Source organism: Sceloporus occidentalis, unplaced genomic scaffold (genome assembly GCF_023333645.1).
Source record: "Sceloporus occidentalis isolate IW3139 unplaced genomic scaffold, rSceOcc1.0.p SCAF_5, whole genome shotgun sequence".
Lineage (NCBI taxonomy): Eukaryota > Metazoa > Chordata > Lepidosauria > Squamata > Phrynosomatidae > Sceloporus > Sceloporus occidentalis.
In genome coordinates this window covers 186,314,701-186,335,531 of record NW_028316985.1, presented here as the reverse complement: position 1 = coordinate 186,335,531, position 20,831 = coordinate 186,314,701, and the positions used below count along the sequence as shown (strand labels likewise).

Sequence of the window (20,831 nt, the reverse complement as noted above, 5' to 3'; positions counted from 1 at the left end):
TTTTCCAGATTTTGTACTCTCTACTGCAGGAAAGAGGAAAGGAATATGTAGAAAGAGCTGTTCAACAGTGGAAGACGCTGCCTCAGAGAGTGGTGGAGTCTCCTTCTTTGGAGGTTTTTAGAGAGGCTGGATGGCCATCTGTTAAGAGTTCCTCAATTGTGTCTTCCTGCATGGCAGAATGGGGTTGAAATAGACGGTCTTTTCTTCCAAGTCTCACAGTCTGAGGCTCACAGTGGAGTGCCTCAGCCTGCTGTCCCAGTGGTCTTTCCCCAAAATGCCACCACAATGCACCTTCCATTTCAGCTACAGTATAGGCCCATCAATGTTTGAACCAGAAGCATCAACTGAAGACAATGAAAAAACATTGAAATTTCATTTTCCACTTTGGAAGCCATGCTTGGGGCTGGAGCAAGGGGTATACCTCCCTTGGAAATATTGGGTAGCTGGACAGGACAATGTCTGGGTGGTGTTGTGACCCATCAGAAATCAACCAGCAACGTGACGTGACTTCTTGTTAAATGGGGTCTCTTCAACCCGCAATGACTGCCAGCAAAGTTAGGTTGGTCCTTCCCTCTTTTGGGTGACTTTAGAGTCATAGAGTCATATAATCGTAGAGATGGAAGAGACCCAAGGACCATTCAATCCAACTCCATTCTGCCATGTAGGAAGAAACACCAAAACACACATGACAGATGGCCATGCTAGGAGGTCGCAGCCTGTTGTCTCAGGGCTCCCCATTCGCAGTGCCATCACAATGCGCCTTTCCTTCCAGGTGAGTCATGCCAGTGATTGTGAATGCAGGTGTGGGTCAGCAGGCAGCCAGCCAATCAGCAAGCGGCTTGAGTCCCAGGGAGGAAGGCGCATGGTCCATGTGGAGGGGAGGAAAGAAGGGAGCAGAGCAGCTGGAGGAGGCTGGAAGAGGCAATGGGAAACACAGAGGAGAAGTAGGGAAGGTGTCAAATGAAACAGACCCGAAGAAGAGCAAGGCCAGTACCTGAGCTGTAACCTGGAACTAAGAAGAGGAAAGAGAAGCAGAAGGTATGGTGATCCTCTCTGCCTCCTGTCTGTCCTCCTCCTGGTAGACTCCTCTAGGCAAGTCCTCAAAGTTTCCCTTTGGGGTTGTTTTCTTCCTGCCTTCCATGAACACTTTCCTCTTGAGTATTTTATTCTTTGACTTTTAAAAAACGATGCTAGGATTCAGAGACATAGCTGCGTTAGTCAGGAATATCAGTATGCAAAGGGATGTTGTAGCACCTTTGAGACTAGGTGAACAGAAGAAGTTGTGGCTTTCATATAGACTTGGCCTACTTCCTCAGGTGCATGGAGTGGGGAAGTAGACCAAGTCTATGAAAGCTGATGCTACAACATCTAGTTAGCATTCTGCAAGATCCCTTTGGATACTGATGCTAGGATGTCCTCCTTCCCCATCCGCATCTAGTTCAGAAAGGTGTTTCTGAAGTTCCTCATATATTGAACCACACAACAGACTGGTTTCCCCCCAGAGGCATAAACAGCAGAAGGGGGAACAAGGGCCTGTGTTAATCTTAGTTTGTTTTAGGATTGTCTGAGGTTGGAGATGACCTGAAGGCACGTAACAACAACAGCAACAATATCTTAGTGCTCCCTTCCCAGTAGGGTGCCTGTAGTGGCACATTCCCCAATAGGCAGAACATGGAGGTCTGCTGGTGATAGATTTGTCTCCTGTTATATCTTATTTTGTTTTCTGGCCATCTTCTCCTTCCAGCCATGGCTCCCAAGCCCGCAGCAAAGCCCCCGGCAAAGCCCACAGGTCCTACTCCGCCGCCACCACCAGCAACACCACAAGCAGCACCAAAGACCTTCATGGGTAAGAAGATGAAGTCACTTCCGCCAAAGATCAAAACGATGCTCATCTTAAGCTTTGGAACCGTGTGTTTTGCCATCTTCATTATATCCACTGCTGGCTGTAAGTTCACCACCTCTTACTTTGTGTCTTTGAAGGACTGCTGAGGAGTCCCCTCTGGTTCTCATTTCTTCTGCTGTGTACATTTGTGTACTTGTTGGTGGTGGTTTCAGACAAATCACCCTTCCATGTAATACAATCGGCACTTGGTATCTGGGCACTACAATTAAAAAAGGACGTTGACAAGCTGGAGTGTGTCCAGAGGAGGGCAACCAAAATGGTGAAGGGTCAGGAAACCAATAAGCCCTGTGAGGAGAAACCTGGGAGCTGGTGATGTTTAGCCTGGAGAAGAGAAGGTTAAAAGGTAATATGATAGCCCTGTTTAAGTATCTGAAGGGCTGTCATATTGAGGAAGGAGCAAGCTTGTTTTCTGATGCTCAGGAGACTAGGACTTGGAGCAATGGATGCAAACTACAGGAAAAGAGATTCCAGCTAAACCTTAAGAAGAACTTCATGAAAGTAAGAGCTGTTTGACAGTGGAACACACTCTCTTGCAGTGGAGTCTCCTTCTTTGGAGGTCTTTAAACAGAGGCTGGATGGCTATCTGTTGGGGGTCTGTTTCACTTGACACCTTCCCTACTTCTCCTCTGTATTTCCCTTTGCCTCCTCCAGGCTCCTCCAGCTACCCTGCTCCCTTCTTTCCTCCCTTCCACATGGACCATGCGCCTTCTTCCCTTCCTGGGAGGACGGGCAAACACTGCCCCTTCCCCAATGTTCCATTGTCATGATGCCTCCTTGGGGAGGAAGCCCGGTCACAAGAGAGCAAGACAGGCAAACGCTCACCCTTCCCGGTTGCTCCATTGCCAGGCTTTCTCCCAGAGGAGGAAGCCCAGTGACAGCACAGCAGGAGGGGTAAATGCACACTTCACAGAATCATAAAATGATAGAATTATAGAGTTGGAAGAGATCCCAAGGGCCATTCAGTCCAACCTCTTGCCGTGCATGAAATCACAATCAAAGCAACACCAACAGATGGCCATCTACCCTCTGTTTAAAAACTTCCAAAGAAGGAGACTCCACCACCCTCCAAGGCAACGTCCTCCATGGGCGAATAGCTCTTGCCATCAGGGAGTTCTTCCTAATATTTAGGTGGAATCTCTTTTCCTATAGCTTGCATCCATTGTTCCGTGTCCTATTTGCTGGAGCAGCAGAAAACAAGCTTGCTCCCTCCTGAATGTGGAATCCCTTCAAACACTTAAACAGGGCTATCATACCACCTCGCAACCTTCTCTTCCCCAGGCTGAACATACCCAGCTCCCTATGCTGCTCCTCACAGGGATTGTGGTTTCCAGACCTTTCTGAAAAGCACCCCTCCTTATTTGGAGGTCTTTGTTTAAATGTTGGATGGCCATCCCTCACAGGGAGGGTTTTGATTGTGTCTTCTTGCCTGGCAGAATGGGGTGACACTGGGTGGCCCTTGGGGGTGTCTTCCAGCTCTATGATTCTATAATTTTATGAGACATTTGTTTATGTCATGATAAATGCCTAATAGCTTATCATCCTGCATTTGGAAATCTTATGGGCTCTTTTGTCTTGGCTGTTTCAGATATTCGGTTACGTTTAGCGAAGTCAAATCCCTATGTACCACCACTGAACCAACTGAGGAAAGCATTGGCAGAAGGGCGCAGAAATCCATTGCTCGGTTATAAGCACTGTAAGTGGAAGGTAAATGGGTTTCATTGGTCTGGATCAGCAAACCACCCTTCTATTAAAAAAAAAATCACAGAAGATTGAAGAGAAGATGATTAAAGGCCAGATGAGCGGGAGCAGGAAAGAAGTGATGGTTCAATACAAAGAGGGATGCAGATAGAGCTGGAGCCTCCAGGAAGATTCTCTGGCCTAGTCACAATCACATGAGTTAGAGATGAAAAGGAGCACATCTCTTGCATATCCCCCCTCCATTTCGTAATGCAGTGGTCCGCAAAATATTTTGGGCTACTGCCCCTCTTTGGCCACAGCCTTAGCACCCCAATGCCTATTTCTTGATAGGCCTACGGTTTTACTTAGATAGAAAACAACCAATCTCAGTTGCTGCTCCCCTTGCAACTAATCATCTTGGGAGCAGCAACCGAGCTGCTGGCAGAGCAATGACTGAAAAGCCTGTGCCAGCTTTGCAGGGGAGAAGCTTCTCAGTCACTGTGAAGTCTAAGGCTTTCATGGCCAGCATCCACAGTTTTTTGTGGGTTTTTCAGGCTGTGTGGCCATGTTCTAGAAGAGTTTATTCCTGACATTTCGCCGGCTTCTGTGGCTGGCATCTCCTCAATTGGCTGCTTGATTACTGCACCCAAAGTGCAAAGGTAGAAGCTTCTCCCAGGTGAGAAAGGACTCTCAAACCTCCCTCTCTGGCATGGAGAGGGGTACAGCTAGCTTCTCACTTTTCTCCTGGGGAGGAAGGACTCAATCTGAGGGAGACAAGAGATTCTTTCCAAGAATCGACCCCAGATACTTCTCACCCACCTTCCCCATAGATGTGCCATCCCCACAGTGGCATCACTAGATAGGGTGTCACCTGGTGAGGAGGTCAATCCTGACAAAGTGTGTCCAAAGGAGGCTGACCACCAGGCCCTACAAGGAGCCACTTAGGGAGCTGGGGATGTTTAGCCTGGAGAAGAGAAGGCTAAGAGGTGATATGACAGCCAGGTTTAAATGTTTGAAAGGATGTCATGTTGAGGATGGAGCAGGCTTGTTTTCTGATGTTCCTGAGAATAGGGCACAGAACAATGGATGCACACTACATCCCTGCATCATGCTTGTGTATAGCAAATCGATACTTGTGCTGTTTCTCGGTGGTTCTGCTATGCCAGTCTTCTTCTGAATATCAACATTGTGCAACCAGTGGTGGATCTGCCCAAGTGTCTGCTGATGGTGTGGTGGTGCAATGAATAATTATGCGCAGTGGCTGTTTCTGGAATCTCAATGAATCCAGGGGATACTGAAGGCACTGACAAATGTATGCACCATCCAAGAATCTGTAACAATGACATAGGCATCAGTTGGAGGTGTTTTGATTGTGTATTCCCGAGTGACAAGAGGTTGGGCATGATAGTCCTTGAGGTCTCGTCCAACTCTATGATTCTATGATTGGATCTATGTGATGCTTTCTTGCCAGAAATTTGATTAAAGTTGGGACTGGATTTAGAGTTGGGATTTATAGTTTATATTTAGATAGTAATTTATAAACTTTGAGTAGTTTCTTTAAGGTTAATGAGTTTCTAATTGTGCTGAAAAGGCTGTGAAATATAACTTTGATTTTTTAAAAAAGACTTACCAGCTAGGCTTATTTTATTTTATTTATTTACGATATTTATACCCTGCCCTTCAGCCCTAAAGGTTCTCAGAGCAGCTTACAATTATTATTATTTTTAATAAGACGGTTCCCCGCCATCAGGCTTACAATCTAAAAAAATGGTATGCTTGGTATGTGTGGGGTGTTCCCACTCTGTTTGCAGCCAGCGGCTTGTATAAGGGGGGAGGTCGGAGCAAGATCCATGGTTTAAAACAATTATATATAAGTATACATACCTATTGGGACAAGAGGGTTCACTATTGATAATTTGTTTATGGTTATAACAATGTGTCTAAGGGCTCATTCCCACTTACGTTTAAACCAGTTTGCGATTCACCTTTGCTCTGTGTTGGTAAACCGATTCCAAAAGGTCCGCCGTTCTCACTATAATTATCCCCTTGTAATTGCTTCATTTTTGGCATGGTTGTCATCCCTACTAGTTTGCATCACTTCAAAATGCATGTCAATCATCTGTGCATTATCAGTGACGTAAGCAGCAGCCCGGGCAGCCCGGCTTGGGAACTACACACACACACACACACACACACACACACACACACACATGCAACTACAGTGCGCCCACACCTTGCCGCTCTGCCACATGCACAAGGCCCATTATTTCCTTTGGGGCTTGAGCATAGGCAGATTTTCCCTTATGCGGGGGGGGGGGGGAGGGGGGTCTGGAAAGGATCCCCCGCGTAAGGAGAGGGCCCACTGTACTTGCCTCAGTATGAGCTGCCATCAGATCGCAAGGGTATTGCAAGTAGTTGTAAAACCAATTGATGCTGCTGCTTGGCCACGTGTGTCACTTTTCACCTGTGAAATGTTGGAAGGTATGGCTAAGCAGTGGTGAAAAGGCGGAAAAAGCCCATGTTGCCCTTGAATCTATTCAAGTTGGGGAGGAGGTACAAGAAAGGGTTTTGGGGAAGATTCTCCTCATTGTGGTTTCTGGATACTTGGGAGACCCTTCTCTCCTTTTATCTCTCAAGTCTTCAAAGACACTTTTCATCCCATGGCCAAAAAAAAAAAAAGAAAAAAGAAAAAAAGAAAAAATCCCAGCTTCATAAAAGCCTATAAAGGATGCCCACGAAGAAAAGAAAGTGGAGAAAATTCCTACTAACTCATGGCCTTTTTTTAGATGTCGGGATATCAGATGAAGTAAGGCAGTTGCCAAACTACTTAGCAGAATCTAAGAAGGATCTCCGTAACCGGAAAGCAAAGTACCGTAAGTATCTCTACCAGCCTGCCAGTGTTTTGAACTGTTCTTGGGAAGCACTTCCTTCCATCTCAACATCATCACAGGTACACCATGTGGGAAGATGAGAGACAGGGCCTTCTTGGTAGCTGCTCCCAGGCTCCAGAAGTCCCTTCCTAGAGAGGTTTTAAATTCGGTTTTGTTCCGAATTTAAAAAGCTGCTGGTTTCCTCCGCTTTAACTGCAGATTAACTTCACGTTATTTCACATTAACTGCGACATCGTGTGATAAACTTTCACCATTTCTGGGCTATCTTTGCGTTATATCGCATTTGACTCCCATTATCCCATGGGATCTCGCTAGTGTGGTAAGCTTCATTGTCTGTAGCCTGTTTAACAAGTGCAACCCTTGCACATGCAGTTGGGCATTTGTGGATGATGTGTACCAGCTCATCAGCACCTTCGGTGGAGTATTTGTTTCACTGAGATTGCAGATGCAGCAACCATATTTGCAACTGTGCAACTGGTTGCAACAATATCAGTATCACAGAACCACCGCTTAACTATCTGAGTGTAGATCAAAGCCAGAGCCATGTCTGTTGACTGGTCTTTCATAGATAGTTCTACATTGCAAAGTTGGAGGGCACATACCATTTTGCCACAGGGATCCACCCCAGGATTTGAACCCCACTATCACCAGTACTAAACAGAGTCTCTTCTCCATGACACTTCCTTCCTTAGAATCCATCTTCAAGAAAGGAAAATCGAGATCCGCTGACCAGTGGGAGATTTTTGGGAGGAATATCTACTACATTTCAAATGTAGAGAAGACTTGGTACGATGCGGAGAGCTTTTGCATGTCTAGGGATGCCCACTTGGCTTCCATCTTAACTGAAGATGAGCAGGTCTAATACCTTTCCTATTTTTCTCTCATATTTGGGGCTTAGAAGATAAAGGAGAGCTGTGCTAGAAGGACTTTTCTGGCCCAGCATACTGTATACCCAGGCCTCTGCCAGAAGCCTCTGGAACAATGGTTCTCAACCTTTGGTCCTCTAGATTTTTGAGACTTCAACTCCCAGAATTCCTGAATATTGAGCATACTGACTGGGACTTCTGGGAATTGAAGTCCAAAATAACCGGAGGCCCAGAGGTTGAGAACCACTGCGTCTGGGATGCTACTTGTAGAGATACATGCAACCTCACTCTACTTCTTATGTTTATTTATTTCCTTAATATTTCACCTTGATCTCAAAATCAGATTCCAAAGGCTTGTCTATATTTATGTGTATATATAAAAAACCCAAAATCATTCCTGAAGCCACTGCTGTCTGTCCCCACGAACATGACCGCTTCTGGGAAAATACTGGTGATGAAGTGGGTTTTCCTTCTTCATCCGTAAGGAAAGTTGGGGAAAACCTGGGTGTTTCCTTGAAACTCTAAGATGTGTGCGGGGTTTTTGGCATGTGGACAACTGGATCCAACTACTGTGTATTTCGGTTGGCCAATAAAAGGCATCACTGGTGGATTTTTGTTTGCCTTTGTTAACTGGCCAACACAGCTACCCCTGAATGTAATCTCTCTTTCAGTTTTTCATCTGCTCTCAGCTCAACCACCCTACTTGGATCGGTCTTACGGATGAAAATGTGGAAGGCGACTGGGAATGGACCGATGGTTCCAGAGTGATAATACAGTGAGTCTTCGAAGGGTTCCTCTGGCGTGGGATGATGCCCCTGAAGACCTAAGCTATTACTGTTTCTTGAAAAATGAGATGCACAGCATAGAGCAGGAATGGACCACTGGGGGGGCTTAGGCATCAACATGACCTTTCCTTCACATTTCTTCTCCACCTCACCCATGGCTCCAACCTGTTCATTTGGGTTCCGTTAAATCATTTCTGACTTATGAGGACCCTAAGATGACCCTGTCACAGGTTCAAAGGGGGTTTGTCTTTGCTTTTCTCTGAAGCTGAAAGAGTGTGACCTTGCCAAGGTCACCCATTGGGTTTCTGTGGCTAAGCACGGATTCAAACCCTGGTCTCTCAGGGTCCTTGTCCAATGCTCAAAACCACCTCACTGCAACAAATTAATATTAAAATAGAACCAAACTATTGACTACTCTAAAAACAATTTAAGACCTTTCCTATAGCTTGAATCTCTTACTCTGCAGCAGCAGAAAGCAAGTTTACTCCATCTCCCCCCATCCACTCTCCAGGGCAGCAATGTCCACTGTTAAACAGCTCTTACTGTCAGGACGTTCCTCCTAATGTTGAGAGAATCTCTTTTTCTGTAGTTTGCATCCATTGCTCCATGTCCTATTCTCTGGAGCAGCAGAAAACAAGCTTGCTCCAATGTAGACATGGCCATCATGTCCCCTCTTAACCTTCTCTTCCCCAGACTAAACATCCTCAGCTCCCTAAGGCACTCCTCATAAACTTGGTAAGTTTCCAGACCTTTCACCATTTTGGTTGTTCTTCTCTGGACACATTACAGATTGTCAATATCCCTCTTGAATTGTGAAGCCCGGAACTGGACACAGTATTATTCCAAAGCAAAATATAGTGGGGATCCATTCCGTACACCCCTGTGCAAGGGAAATTGCGTGTATCGTGAAGCCCCATTGAAAACAATGGGGCTCGTGGCCGCAATGCAGTGCGGCGCGCGCCATTGCCTCTTCCAGTTGCAGCTTTCAGCGTATGCTGAAAGCCATGTATGGCACGCCCACATACGATGTGGGCACACTGTACTTCCTTTGATCTAAACACAACACTCCTATTGATGCAGCCTAGAATTGCATTGGCTTTTTTAGCTGCTGTGTCACACTGCTGATTCATGTTCAGATGAAGTGAACGTTGTGGATATTGCATATCTTTGACAAGGTTCCCCATGACATTCTTGCAAACAAGCTAGTAAAATGTGGGTTAGACAGTGCAACTGTTAAAGGGATTTGTAATTGATTGACTGGCGAAACCCAAAGGGCTCTCAGCAGTGGCCCCTCTTCTTCACCTTGGAGAGATGTAACTAGTGGGATGCTGCAGGGTTATGTCCTGGGCCTAGTTTGCTATTCAACATCTTTATCAACAACTAGGATGAAAGAATAGGGGGCATGCTTATCAAAATTGCAGATGACACCAAATTTGAGGAGTAGCCAAACACAAAGGGTGCTGAGCAATGGCTCCTCTTCTTCATTCTGGAGAGAAGTGACCAGTGGGATTCTATCCTGGGCCCAGTGCTATTCAACTGCGGTGTGTCTAGAGACAGCCAACCAAAATGGTGAAGGGTCTGGAAACCATCAAACCCTTTGAGGAGAGACTTAAGGAGTTAGGTATGTTTAGCCTGGAGAAGAGAAGGTTAAGAGTAATATGATAGCCCTGTTTAAGTATTTCAAGGGGTGTGATACTGAGGATGGATGCACACTACATGAAAAGAGATTCCAGCTCAACATTAGGAGGAACTTCCTGATAGTGGTTGCTGATAGTCTCTTTCAACTCTATGATTCTATGATTGTACTTCTGCTTGACATGTTTGCTTCCTACACAACTTGCAGGGTTCTGAGTGTGTGTGTGTGTGAGAGAGAGACAGAGAGAGAGAGAGAGAGAGACAGAGAGACAGAGAGACAGAGAGAAAGAGAGAGAGACAGTCTAGAGCAAGAGTGGCAAAATGCAGCCTAATGATTGCAAATGGGTCTCAGGGGCTGTATTGTGCCTTCCCCCAGATCCATTATTTCCCTATATTCCCCACATTCGTTTTATCCTAACTGCATAATAATAATAATAATAATAATAATAATAATAATAATAATATAATTTATTTATAGCCCACCTCTCCCTGAAGGATTGGGGTGGGTTACAACCATAAAATACATCAATGACAATATCAAACAACATAAATAAAATGACATAATCCCCATATCCCCTATTTTAAACTAAACAACATCATTGGTAAGGTAGACATAATTAAAACAAGGCGCCAAGGGGCAAACAAGGGTAAACCATATCAATATCAATAACACAGGAGGTAGGGGGAATGGAGGGCATTTCCCCTGCATTTTGCCTCCTTTCAGCCATATTAGGCCCAAGAGATGCCTTAGAAACAACTCCGGAGTTGAGTGAAATATCTCTCCCTTTCTGCACCCATAGTCTAAGCCCATTCCACTCCTCATCTGAAAGCCTCCCCTTCTACACCTTGCCTACATCTAGCTTCTTCCTGCCTTTCCTAAGTCATCAAATCCTTTCCCGTTTTGCTCAGGTTTTGGTCCGAGGGCAGCCCTAGCCCTGATGACGACTACACAAACATGGATCGAGACTGCGCCGCCATTGAGCCTTCACAAATCAGAAACAACTGGAACGACACTGACTGCCACGAACTGAAAAGATGGATTTGTAAGGAGAGTTTAAACATTGAGGGACAAACAGTTTGGCCAAACTCACTGCATGGAGGAACTATGGAATACTAGAAGTCTGTGGCGTCTTCTAGGAGGAAATCTACTAACCACAGAATAAACATGGAGAAACTAGATCTCATGCTGCTGTGGATTTCTTTGAACCAGGGAGACCAAGGCGCCTAATTGAAAAGGAAACTAAGGGCCTGGACAGATGGGCGCTTTGCGCCAGCCTCGTCCTGAACTAGGGGTGTGCAGGGGCTGAGGGTTTACATGCCCAGCAACCCTACTGCGCATCCTGGCCGCCATCATTGCATGCGCCCATCTATACAGGGCGTACCATGATGATGTCTGCTCAGTGCAGTGCCCAAACAGCACTGTGCTGTGTGGATGTTATCATCGTGCACCAATGGCACCCCCCCCCCCCGTGCAGCCTAAAAAACACCCACCAGGAGCGGGTTCTTTTTAGGCCTACCAGAGGACGTGGCGTTTGGTTGCTGCGGTCATCATCCAAGGCAGAAAGAGGCAGCATGTCGCCGTTCCTTTCTGCCAATCTGTCTACCTTCTTAGTTTATTTAGCTGCAGCGTCTGCAGAAGAAATAACTTCCAAAATTTCTGGAGCCCTGATTCACAAGTGACACAGTCTTTTATAGCATTTCAAATAAAGAAAACTACAAACTACATACATGGGCTTAAACATATGTACCCCTTTACACTCCTTGGATGCCAAATATACGTCTAACATACATTTCTCTATTCCTCATGGGTACCCATCAATCAAACTGTTATCTCTACGTTTTTCCTAATGTCCCTGCATTATATCCTCTTATTTGGGTTAAGAACTTGAAGCAGGAACCACTTTTAGGGTATTTACATTCCAGAGCAGAGGATTTGACATGACCTGATTGATATCCATCATCCTGGTAAGTCTTGCCCTCACTACATTTCAGCACTATAATTCTCAGCTCCTGAGCATAGCATAGCCGCTCTGAGTTCCAGTCCTGGGGAAAGAGCGGGATACAAATAAATATAATAAATAAACAAACAAATAAGTAAATAGTAATAATTGCAATTTTAATCTATCCTCTCCAATGCAAACATCATTCCTTATAGGAGTGACTGTTACTATTGCTAATTGCTGTTCATTTGTCTTATTTGGGAACCCTCATAATAAGTCCAAAGTGCAACAGCCACAGTATGGCCATTTTGGCGTCTTGGGAGAGTTTAGGTTAATTTGCTCTCAGATCCTTTTATTTGTCTTTATTTGGAAAGTTCAACAGCTCAATAGTAGGTCAGAATTTAGCATAATTCTATTCAGGATTTCTCGCTTTACTCCCTTCCGCAATCTAGCACTGAGGCTTGTCAAACGTATTACTTATGATGTCAATGAAGCAGGAATTTGAATAATCATGTCTGCACCCCTGGAAATTTGTTTCATCCCAAATTCCAAGCAAAATGGACCGAAAAGAGGCATACCTCCCTCCAAAAAGATTTGAATCCTGTTGGTTAGTCTCAACAACAATAAATGTGTTGACTCAGCTATTGAATGGTGGACTGACATATAGGTAAATCCCACTGATATACCCCACTGGGTCAACCCTAATTCAGACTAAGATTAGAAAATGGGATTTAGGATTCACGTTTCTTCATAAATTCTGAATTTGCACAAACATTTTCAACGTTGTGCAGGTAGATGCTGATGATTTCATTTATGATTTGAGTAAAAAACAAGGTTACCTCACACACAATCCTTAAAATAATTTCCCCCCCAAACATCCATGCACAATGCACCAAATGCACAATGCACCAAACCCAGCAATTTCCCCCAAATCTTCTGCGTTAGCAGATCAGTCTTGGACCGACATGAAAATGTTCAGGATGTTGATCTGTGTGTCAGTACCAAGATTTGTCTAAATCAGTTGCTAGGTATGAGTTGGAGGGCAAGAGAAAATCAGAAATCTAGACTGTTTGTAGAGGAGATACCCAAAGAAGTCAACAGATTGTCCCTGAGACCTTGCTATAGTCTTTGCTTTGACCCTATCAGATGACCCACCAGTTTTGGGAAATCCATGATCATGAATGTAGATTTGAATTGCATAATGCAGACAGATAGGTGGACCCCTAAAAGTTATAGCATGGATGTATTTATTTAATTTGTCTCCTGGTGTTTGAACAAATGGTGCTCCAAAGAGGTCCGACAACAATAACACAAACATGACATACAGAAATACAGAGCAACAATACAGTGCAAGATGCAAGACTCCAGACTGGTCCAAAGAAGCATGAGCTCAACAAAGAGCCTCTTGGTTTTGCCTGTAGTGGCTTCCTCCATGTCTCTTGCTCCATATTTGGGGGGGGGGGGGGGGGGTATTTATAGGATAATGATTTATTGGATCTGTGCTCTTTCAACTCTTTCAAACTTTGTTTTAAATTGGGGGGGGATGGTTTGTTGCAGTGGTCCTATGAGTTGTCACCCCAGACAATCTAACCCAGGGGTAGGCAACCTTTTTGAGCCGGGGGCCGGGTTGCTGTCCCTCAGACAACTGGGGGGCCGAAGCCAAAAAATAAATAATTAAATATATATTTTTTAAATTTAAATAAATAAATAAACCGGGACAAATGCAGGACAAAATTTTCAAATGGTGGACACTTTTTTTAAAAAAGTGGAAGACACGCGAAAAAATTTGCTGATTTAAAAAAAATGTTAACATAAATGCATGTTTCTGAGGCTTCTATAGACAATTGCCCCTGCGCGCGAGAGGCCAAAGGCCCCGGCGGCAATCGGCGGTAGGACTGGGCTGGGGCCGGTCCCAAGGCCTCGCCGGGCCGCATCCGGCCCGCGGGCCGCAGGTTGCCTACCCCTGATCTAACCCCTTGGCCCTGCAGCTAGTTTTAGCCCTGATAAACCCCTGGAAATCTCTCCTCAGTGTGCTAGTTTGGAGTTCATGGGGACACTATGTCACTGTGATCTCTTCGGCTCTTCCGTTCAACCAACACTCTCAGAACAGCTGCATCCGACTCCACTTTACTCCAGAAGCAAGCCCCGTCTATGATAAGTATCACCCGTAGTTCTGCCTCAGACCTGTTCCAAGCTAACCCCTGATTTCCTGAGCCTTGAATGAATGAGTGTGTGATAGTCAATTGCTGTGTGATTTTCTCTTTTAAATAAAAATATACTTAATTGGAGGAGTCTGCCTCTGCACCATTTCTTAGATCGACTGGCCCCTTGGTAAACAGCTGGGGGACGGTTTCACAGGGTCCTTGTAGCCGACCCCCCTCTCAATTTGAGCTAAGTAAAATCCCCCTACATAGATTTTGGCCACACAATGCCTTGGCCTCAAAGGCAGAGAAGGAGAGGCAGTATCTGCTGGACACAATCTCCCTTTCACACTGCCACTCACTTTTCCTTTTGGGTCATATCTTAATTAGATTGGATGCCTGAGGAAAAAGTAAACTGTTTTGTTGTTTGTTTTCTTGTAAAGCACCATGTAGAGTGATGACACTATATAAATAAAGATGATGATGATGATGATGATGACGACAGTGCAGCCGCTCGCCCCCCAGCCATTTCCACATTGTCCTCTAACAATATGGAAATGGCTGTGTGGGGAAGCTACACTATCATCATCATCATCATCATCATCATCATCATCATCATCAGGGCGGTTGCCATTCAGCTTCAATCGGTCTTGGATGGTACTGATTTTCTAGACCCATTTCAAACTGGCTTCCGGGCGGGCTATGGAGTTGAGACTGCCATGGTCGCCTTGGTCGATGATCTCCGTCTGGGCATGGACAGGGTTAGCGTGTCCCTGTTAATGCTCTTAGACATCTCAGTGGCTTTCGATACCATCGACCATGGTATCCTTCTGGAATGCCTGGGGGAGTTAGGTATCGGGGGCACTGCGCTCCAGTGGTTCCGTTCCTACCTCTCGGGTAGATTCCCGATGGTGCAGCTGGGGGACGTTTGCTCCGATAAGAGGGCACTTACATCTGGCGTCCCTCAAGGAGCTATTCTGTCCCCCATGCTATTTAACATTTACATGAAACCGCTGGGAGAGATCATCCGGAGACACGGGGCGCGGTGTTATCAGTACGCTGATGACACCCAAATATGTTTCTCTGTGTCTCCAACTGATGCAGTGACCAGGGATGGCATCTCTCCTCTAGATGCCTGTCTGGAGTCGGTAATGGGCTGGATGAGGGAAAGCAGACTCAGTTTGAATCCAGAGAAAATGGAAGTGCTTGTGATAGGTTCCCCGGGTCCGGGGATGGATATTTGTCCACCTGTCCTGAATGGGGTCACGCTCCCCTTGAAGGACTCTGTTCGCAGTCTGGGGGTGCTTCTAGACTCGTCGCTCCACCTTACACCTCAGGTGGATGCAACATTCAGGAGCACCTGTTATCAGCTTCGGCTGATACGCCAGCTGCGACCCTACCTGGGCCAGGGGGACCTTGAAACAGTGGTACATGCTCTGGTAACCTCTCGGTTGGATTTCTGTAACGCGCTCTACATGGGGCAACCCTTGTACCAAACCCGGAAGCTTCAATTAGTCAGAACATGGCAGCCAGGCTGGTCACTGGATGTTCCAGGACCAGCCATATAACACCTGCCCTTCAAGATCTACATTGGCTGCCTGTTCACTTCCGGGAACAATACAAGGTGTTGGTTATAACCTATAAAGCCCTAAATGGCTTGGGCCCAGGGTACTTGGAGGATCGCCTCTCCCCATATAATCCGCCCCGCACACTCAGGTCAGCCGGGAAGCAACTCTTGAGGGTTCCAGATACAAAACATTTTATGACTGCACAGAGGGCGTTCTCTATCTCGGCCCCACAGCTCTGGAACTCTCTTCCCGACGAGCTCCGCGCGACCTCCTCCCTCGACCTATTTCGGAAGAGATTAAAAACCTTTCTCTTCCATCAAGCTTTCCCTCAGATGTTGTAATGTTTTCTCTCCCTCCCTCCATTGCACTTGTACATCATCTAGTCTTCTCTTTTGTATGGTTTTTAATCTGTATTTTTATTATACTGTTTTTATCTTGTATTTTATCTGTACACTCTTGTATATTTTATTGTTATGTAACCCACCTTGATCTCAAGGAAAGAAGGGATATAAATAAATGATTTATTTATTTTATTATTTATCATCATCATCATCATCATCATCATCATCATCATCATCATCATCATCGGGATCAGCAGTGATGTGTCTAGCTATTTCCTGGTGGCTGGACGCACTGTGATAGTATCCAGATGAACTGGGTGGCTCTGGGGTCTCGTCCAACTCTAGCACACTATGATGCTAAATGGCATTGAGATTATCCATGGTGCCAGACGTGTCCTTGCTGTAAATGTTCAGACATGCTGGCCATGACGATATTATATTTAACATGCCCGTTTTCTTTCAGGTTGCACCTGTACTGAAGAAATAATGCAGCTTGACCCCGTTTTAACTGACATGCCTCCATGCTATGGAATCCTGGGATTTGTAGTTTGTTGGGGGCACCATCATGTAGCTGACAGAGGTGCCTAAATGTCTCACAAAACTACAAATCCCAGCCTTCCACAGCATTAAGCTATGGCAGTTAAAATGGTCTCAAAGTGGATTATTGTTGCAGTGCAGTTGCAGCCCCACAGGTCTGCAACAAAAGCTACTAGCAGACAATGGCTGGAATCCTGCTCTTGTTTTAAGTACTTATGCATGTAGTTTTGGCCACTGCAGCATGTTCCTATTCAGTTCCCAGCTGCATTGGTGGAATTTCATGAGTTTCAACATATCATCACATGTAGTTATGCGTTTTCTGATCATACAATCATAGAATCCTAGAGTTGGAAGACACCCCAAGGGCCACCCAGTCCAACCCCCTTCTGCCATGAAGGAACTCTCAGTCAAAGCATCCCTGATAGATGGCCATCCAGCCTCTGTTTAAATGGTGGACAACTGTTCAACACGACAAACCACTTGTTTCACCAGGATTGCAAAGATAACCATAACACACCTTTGATACCATAATGGGATGCTGCACATATGCAATTGGTTTAGCAACCAAGATGTTCATCCAAAGTTTGAAGTAGCACAATGACCATTTAGCTACGTGTGTGCAAAAGTGTTATTTGAAAACAGACTATGTATTTGCAGCCAAGGTCAGGTGGAGGACTTTGTACATTACATCCTAATTTGTCCTCTTCACAGCAAACCTAGAGAGATTTTCCTAACTGACAAATGGAGGTGGGAATTCTCTTGTAGAATCAGTTCAGTTTCTTTTGAGTGATACTAATACATATAGGGATTATCACATGGGAGGCTTAGCGTCCTCCTTCCATCATTAAATTGGCTTTAAATCATCGGGTTCACACCCCTGTGCACTTCTCCTGTCCTTCTCCCATGTTTAAAGTGTAATGGAGCTATCATTTGGTAATTATAGTTCCCATTATTACCAAATGATGAATCCATTACGCTTTACAGACGGGAGAAGCATGTGGGTGTGTGAACCCCAGTTGCACGATCCGGACGATTTAAAGGTGATTTAATGACAGAAGGAGGACACTAAGCCTCCCATGTGATAATCTGCAATGTAATGCATAAAGTGGCCCTTTTTGCCTTGGCTGCAAAAAGGATTAGAAAGAGAACCAAAACCACCATAAATTTGCTAGGGAGATTCAAAATATTAAACTGATTTAATAGCTATTTGCCTATAACTCAGAGGTTTTTTTTTACTTTCATAATAGCAATAACTTGGGTCACTGTTAGTTAAATTATGGGCTGTCTTTTGTACTTTTGCATTTTTATACCTTTCATCGTCAATATTTTTTTCTTATGTCATATATCTTAAACATCAGTATGGAAATTGAAACAGGAATCTGTACTTAGGAGAACAGAACAAATGTCAGACCGAAACATGGAGAAACAGAATGGTTCCCAGTTGGCAAAGGGGCCAGGCAAGGCTGCATTCTCTTACCCTTTCTTCTCAATTTATATGGAGAAAATATTATACAAAGAGCAGAGAACAGAAAAAGGAGGACTGAAAATAGAAGGAAGGAAATATCAACTATCTAAGATATGCAGATGTGACCAGACTACTAGCGGAGAAAGTCAAAGAACACAAAGAACAAAAAGCACAAAGGCAGGCTTACTGTTGAACATCAAGAAAACAAAAATAATGGCCATGGAAAATCTACACAAATTTAACCTAGACAATGAGGAAATCAAAATAGTAAAAGAGTTCCTTGGATCAAACATTGATCAGAAAGGAGACTGCAGTCAAGAAATCAGAAGAAGACTAGGAATGGGAAGGACAGCCATGAAAGAACTGGACAAGATCCTAAAGAGCAAAGACATACAACTGAGCACTAAAGTTAGACTCATCCATCTCATTGTATTCTCCATCATCCTCATGTATGGATGCGAGTGCTGGGCAGTGAAGAAAGCAGATAAAAAGAAAATCAACTCATTGGAGATGTGGGGCTGGAGAAGAATGCTGAGGATACCATGGATGGCCAAAAAAGACAAACAAATTGATCCTTGAACAGATCAAGCCTGAACTCTCCCTAGAAGTCAAGATGATCAAATTGAAGCTGTTGTACTTTGACCACATCATGAGAAGGCATGAATCACTGGAAAAGACAATAATGCTGGAAAAGGTAGGAGATAGTAGAAAGAGAAAAAGACCATGTGCCAGATGGACTGACTCAATCAGGGAGGCCACAGGCCTGAATCTACAGCACCTAAGCAGAGCAATGGAGGACGGGAAGGCTTGGAGATGTCTCATCCATAGGGTCACCATGAGTCAGGTCTGTCTTGAGAGCAGCTAACAGCAACAACAACATTTTAAAAATTTATTGATGATGATGGTGATGAGGTCATCTCAGCCACAACGTTCCTGTGAAAGTTGGAGACCACCATATTCAGAAAGCCAACCAGCAACTTGATGTGACTTCTTATTAAACTGGCCATCTTCAACCCACAATGGTTACCGGCAGAGTTGGGTTGGTCCTTCCCTCCTTTGGGTGACTTGGGAGGTCACAGCCTGTTGTCTCAGGGCTCCCCATTCACAGTGCCATCACAATGCACCTTCCGTTCCAGGTGAGGTGTGCCAGTGATTGTGAATGCAGGTGTGGGTCAGCAGGCAGCCAGCCAATCAGCAAGCGGCTTGAGTCTCAGGGAGGAAGGCGCATGGTCCATGTGGAGGGGAGGAAAGAAGAGAGCAGGGCAGCTGGAGGAGGCTGGAAGAGGCAATGGGAAACACAGAGGAGAAGTAGGGAAGGTGTCAAGACCCAGAAGAAGAACAAGGGATATATTTGACTGGCAGCCTTGCACTTCTGAAAAGAATCAGGTGGTCATTTGGACTCTCCTTGTGTTGTAACAGATTAGTTTCTGCTGGGTGGATATCCTTTAACATAGTTTTCTGTGGGTTTTCCTGGCTATGTGGCTGCATTTGGGAAGAATTTATTCATGACATTTTGCCTGCACCTGTGGCTGGCATCTTTGGGGGGCGGGGGTGAGGAATATATAGTCATAGAATCTTAGAGTTGGAAGATACCCCCAAGGGCCATCCAGTCCAACCCCATTCTGCCATGCAGGAACTCTCAATCAAAGCATCCATCACAGATGGCCATCCAGCTTCTGTTTAAAGACCTCCAAGGAAGGAGACTCCACCAAAATATCAAAGGGAGTGTGTTCCACTGTCAAACAGCTCTTACTGTCTATAGGTTCCTCCTAATGTTGAGCTGGAATTTCTTTTCCTGTACCTTGCATCCATTGTTCCATGTCTTAGTCCCTGGGGCAGCAGAAAACAAGCTTGCTCCATCCTCAATGTGACACCCCTTCAAATACTTAAACAGGGCTATCATATCACCTCTTAACTATCTCTTCTCTAAACATACTCAGCTCCATTAGTTGTTCTTCATAGTGCTTCATGTTTTCTCCTTCACCATTTTGGTCGCCCTCCTTTGGACATGCTCCAGCTTCTCAACATCCTTTTTGAATTGTGGTGCCCAGAATTGGACATGGGATTATTCCAGGTGAGGCCTGTCCAAAGCACTATTGGTACTGTTATTTACCTTGATCTAGACACTGTCGACTCATGTTCAACTTTGGGTCTACTAGGACTCCTAGAGTCCTTTCTCATGCAGTTTCATTCAGCCAGGCGTAGCCCATCCTATACCTATGCATTTCATCCCCCCCCCCAAGTGCAGTACCTTATATTTCTCTGTGTTGAAATTCATTTTGTTAGCTTTGCTCCAGTTTTCTAATCTATTAAGGTCCTGTTTGGCCTATTTCTCTTAAAAAGGTTATATCCCTGCATTGCATTGCAATCATGAGACTCATCCCACCTGGTTACGTGATGCCTATTAGATCATATTTGCTTTGTTGTACTAGGAGTTCGAGTTCATCTTGCTTATTTCCCATGCTCTGTGCATTAGTGTAGAGACATCGCAGACCATGGGTCCCTTTTACTTGCTGCCTGTGCAAATTCTTTTGCCTCCCACTGTTGGGTCCTTGCACTGTTTGCCTGTGTCAGTTTGACTATTTTCTCCAGCCCTTTTGCCTTCCAGAATACTGTCTTCCTCCCCTCATAACTCAGTTTAAAGTCCTCCTGATCTAATTTTTGAGACTATTGGCAAAAAAGTTTTTGCCAACTGGCATGGGATGCAACCCACCCCTTGCCAGAAGTCCCTCCTCATGGAACCTCAGACCATGATCCAAAAATCTAAATCATTCTTGGTGGCACCATCTGCGGAGCCAGTTTTTCACCTCTGCTATTTTCCTCTCCCTTCCTGGACCATGCCCTTTGACTGGAAGAAGAGTTGAGATGACAATCTGTGCATCCATCTCTTTCAACTTCCTACCAAAGCCTTATAATCCCTTCTGATATTCTGAAGGCTGTGCCTTGCAGTATCATTGGTTTCCACATGAACCAAAAGAAAGGGGCAACGGTCAATAGGCTTGACAAGTCTTGTCAGCCTCTCCATCACATCACGGATCCTTGTCCCAGGGAGACAGCACACCTCCTGAGCCATCTTGTCAGG

The 20,831-nt window shown here is 45.0% G+C and overlaps 1 protein-coding gene across 1 annotated transcript; it reads left to right on the top strand.

Annotated features, from left to right (window-relative positions):
- The first annotated feature begins 1,746 nt into the window (after positions 1-1,746).
- LOC149313305 (uncharacterized) lies at positions 1,747-10,874 on the top strand. The gene is made up of 6 exons (XM_089527273.1): positions 1,747-1,945; positions 3,489-3,596; positions 6,367-6,453; positions 7,164-7,327; positions 8,009-8,112; positions 10,667-10,874. Exons 1-6 carry the CDS (start codon positions 1,747-1,749, stop codon positions 10,872-10,874), a joined length of 870 nt encoding a protein of 289 aa, XP_089383399.1.
- Positions 10,875-20,831: the final 9,957 nt, after the last annotated feature.

What these genes read in the sequence shown, in the direction of transcription:
- LOC149313305 (XM_089527273.1), top strand. Translation starts at nt 1,747, where the DNA reads ATGGCTCCCAAGCCCGCAGCAAAGCCCCCGGCAAAGCCCACAGGTCCT. An exon ending in ATTGCTCGGTTATAAGCACT is followed by an intron (nt 3,597 to 6,366) that starts GTAAGTGGAAGG and finishes GCCTTTTTTTAG; the next exon opens with ATGTCGGGATATCAGATGAA. An exon ending in GGTTCCAGAGTGATAATACA is followed by an intron (nt 8,113 to 10,666) that starts GTGAGTCTTCGA and finishes CGTTTTGCTCAG; the next exon opens with GTTTTGGTCCGAGGGCAGCC.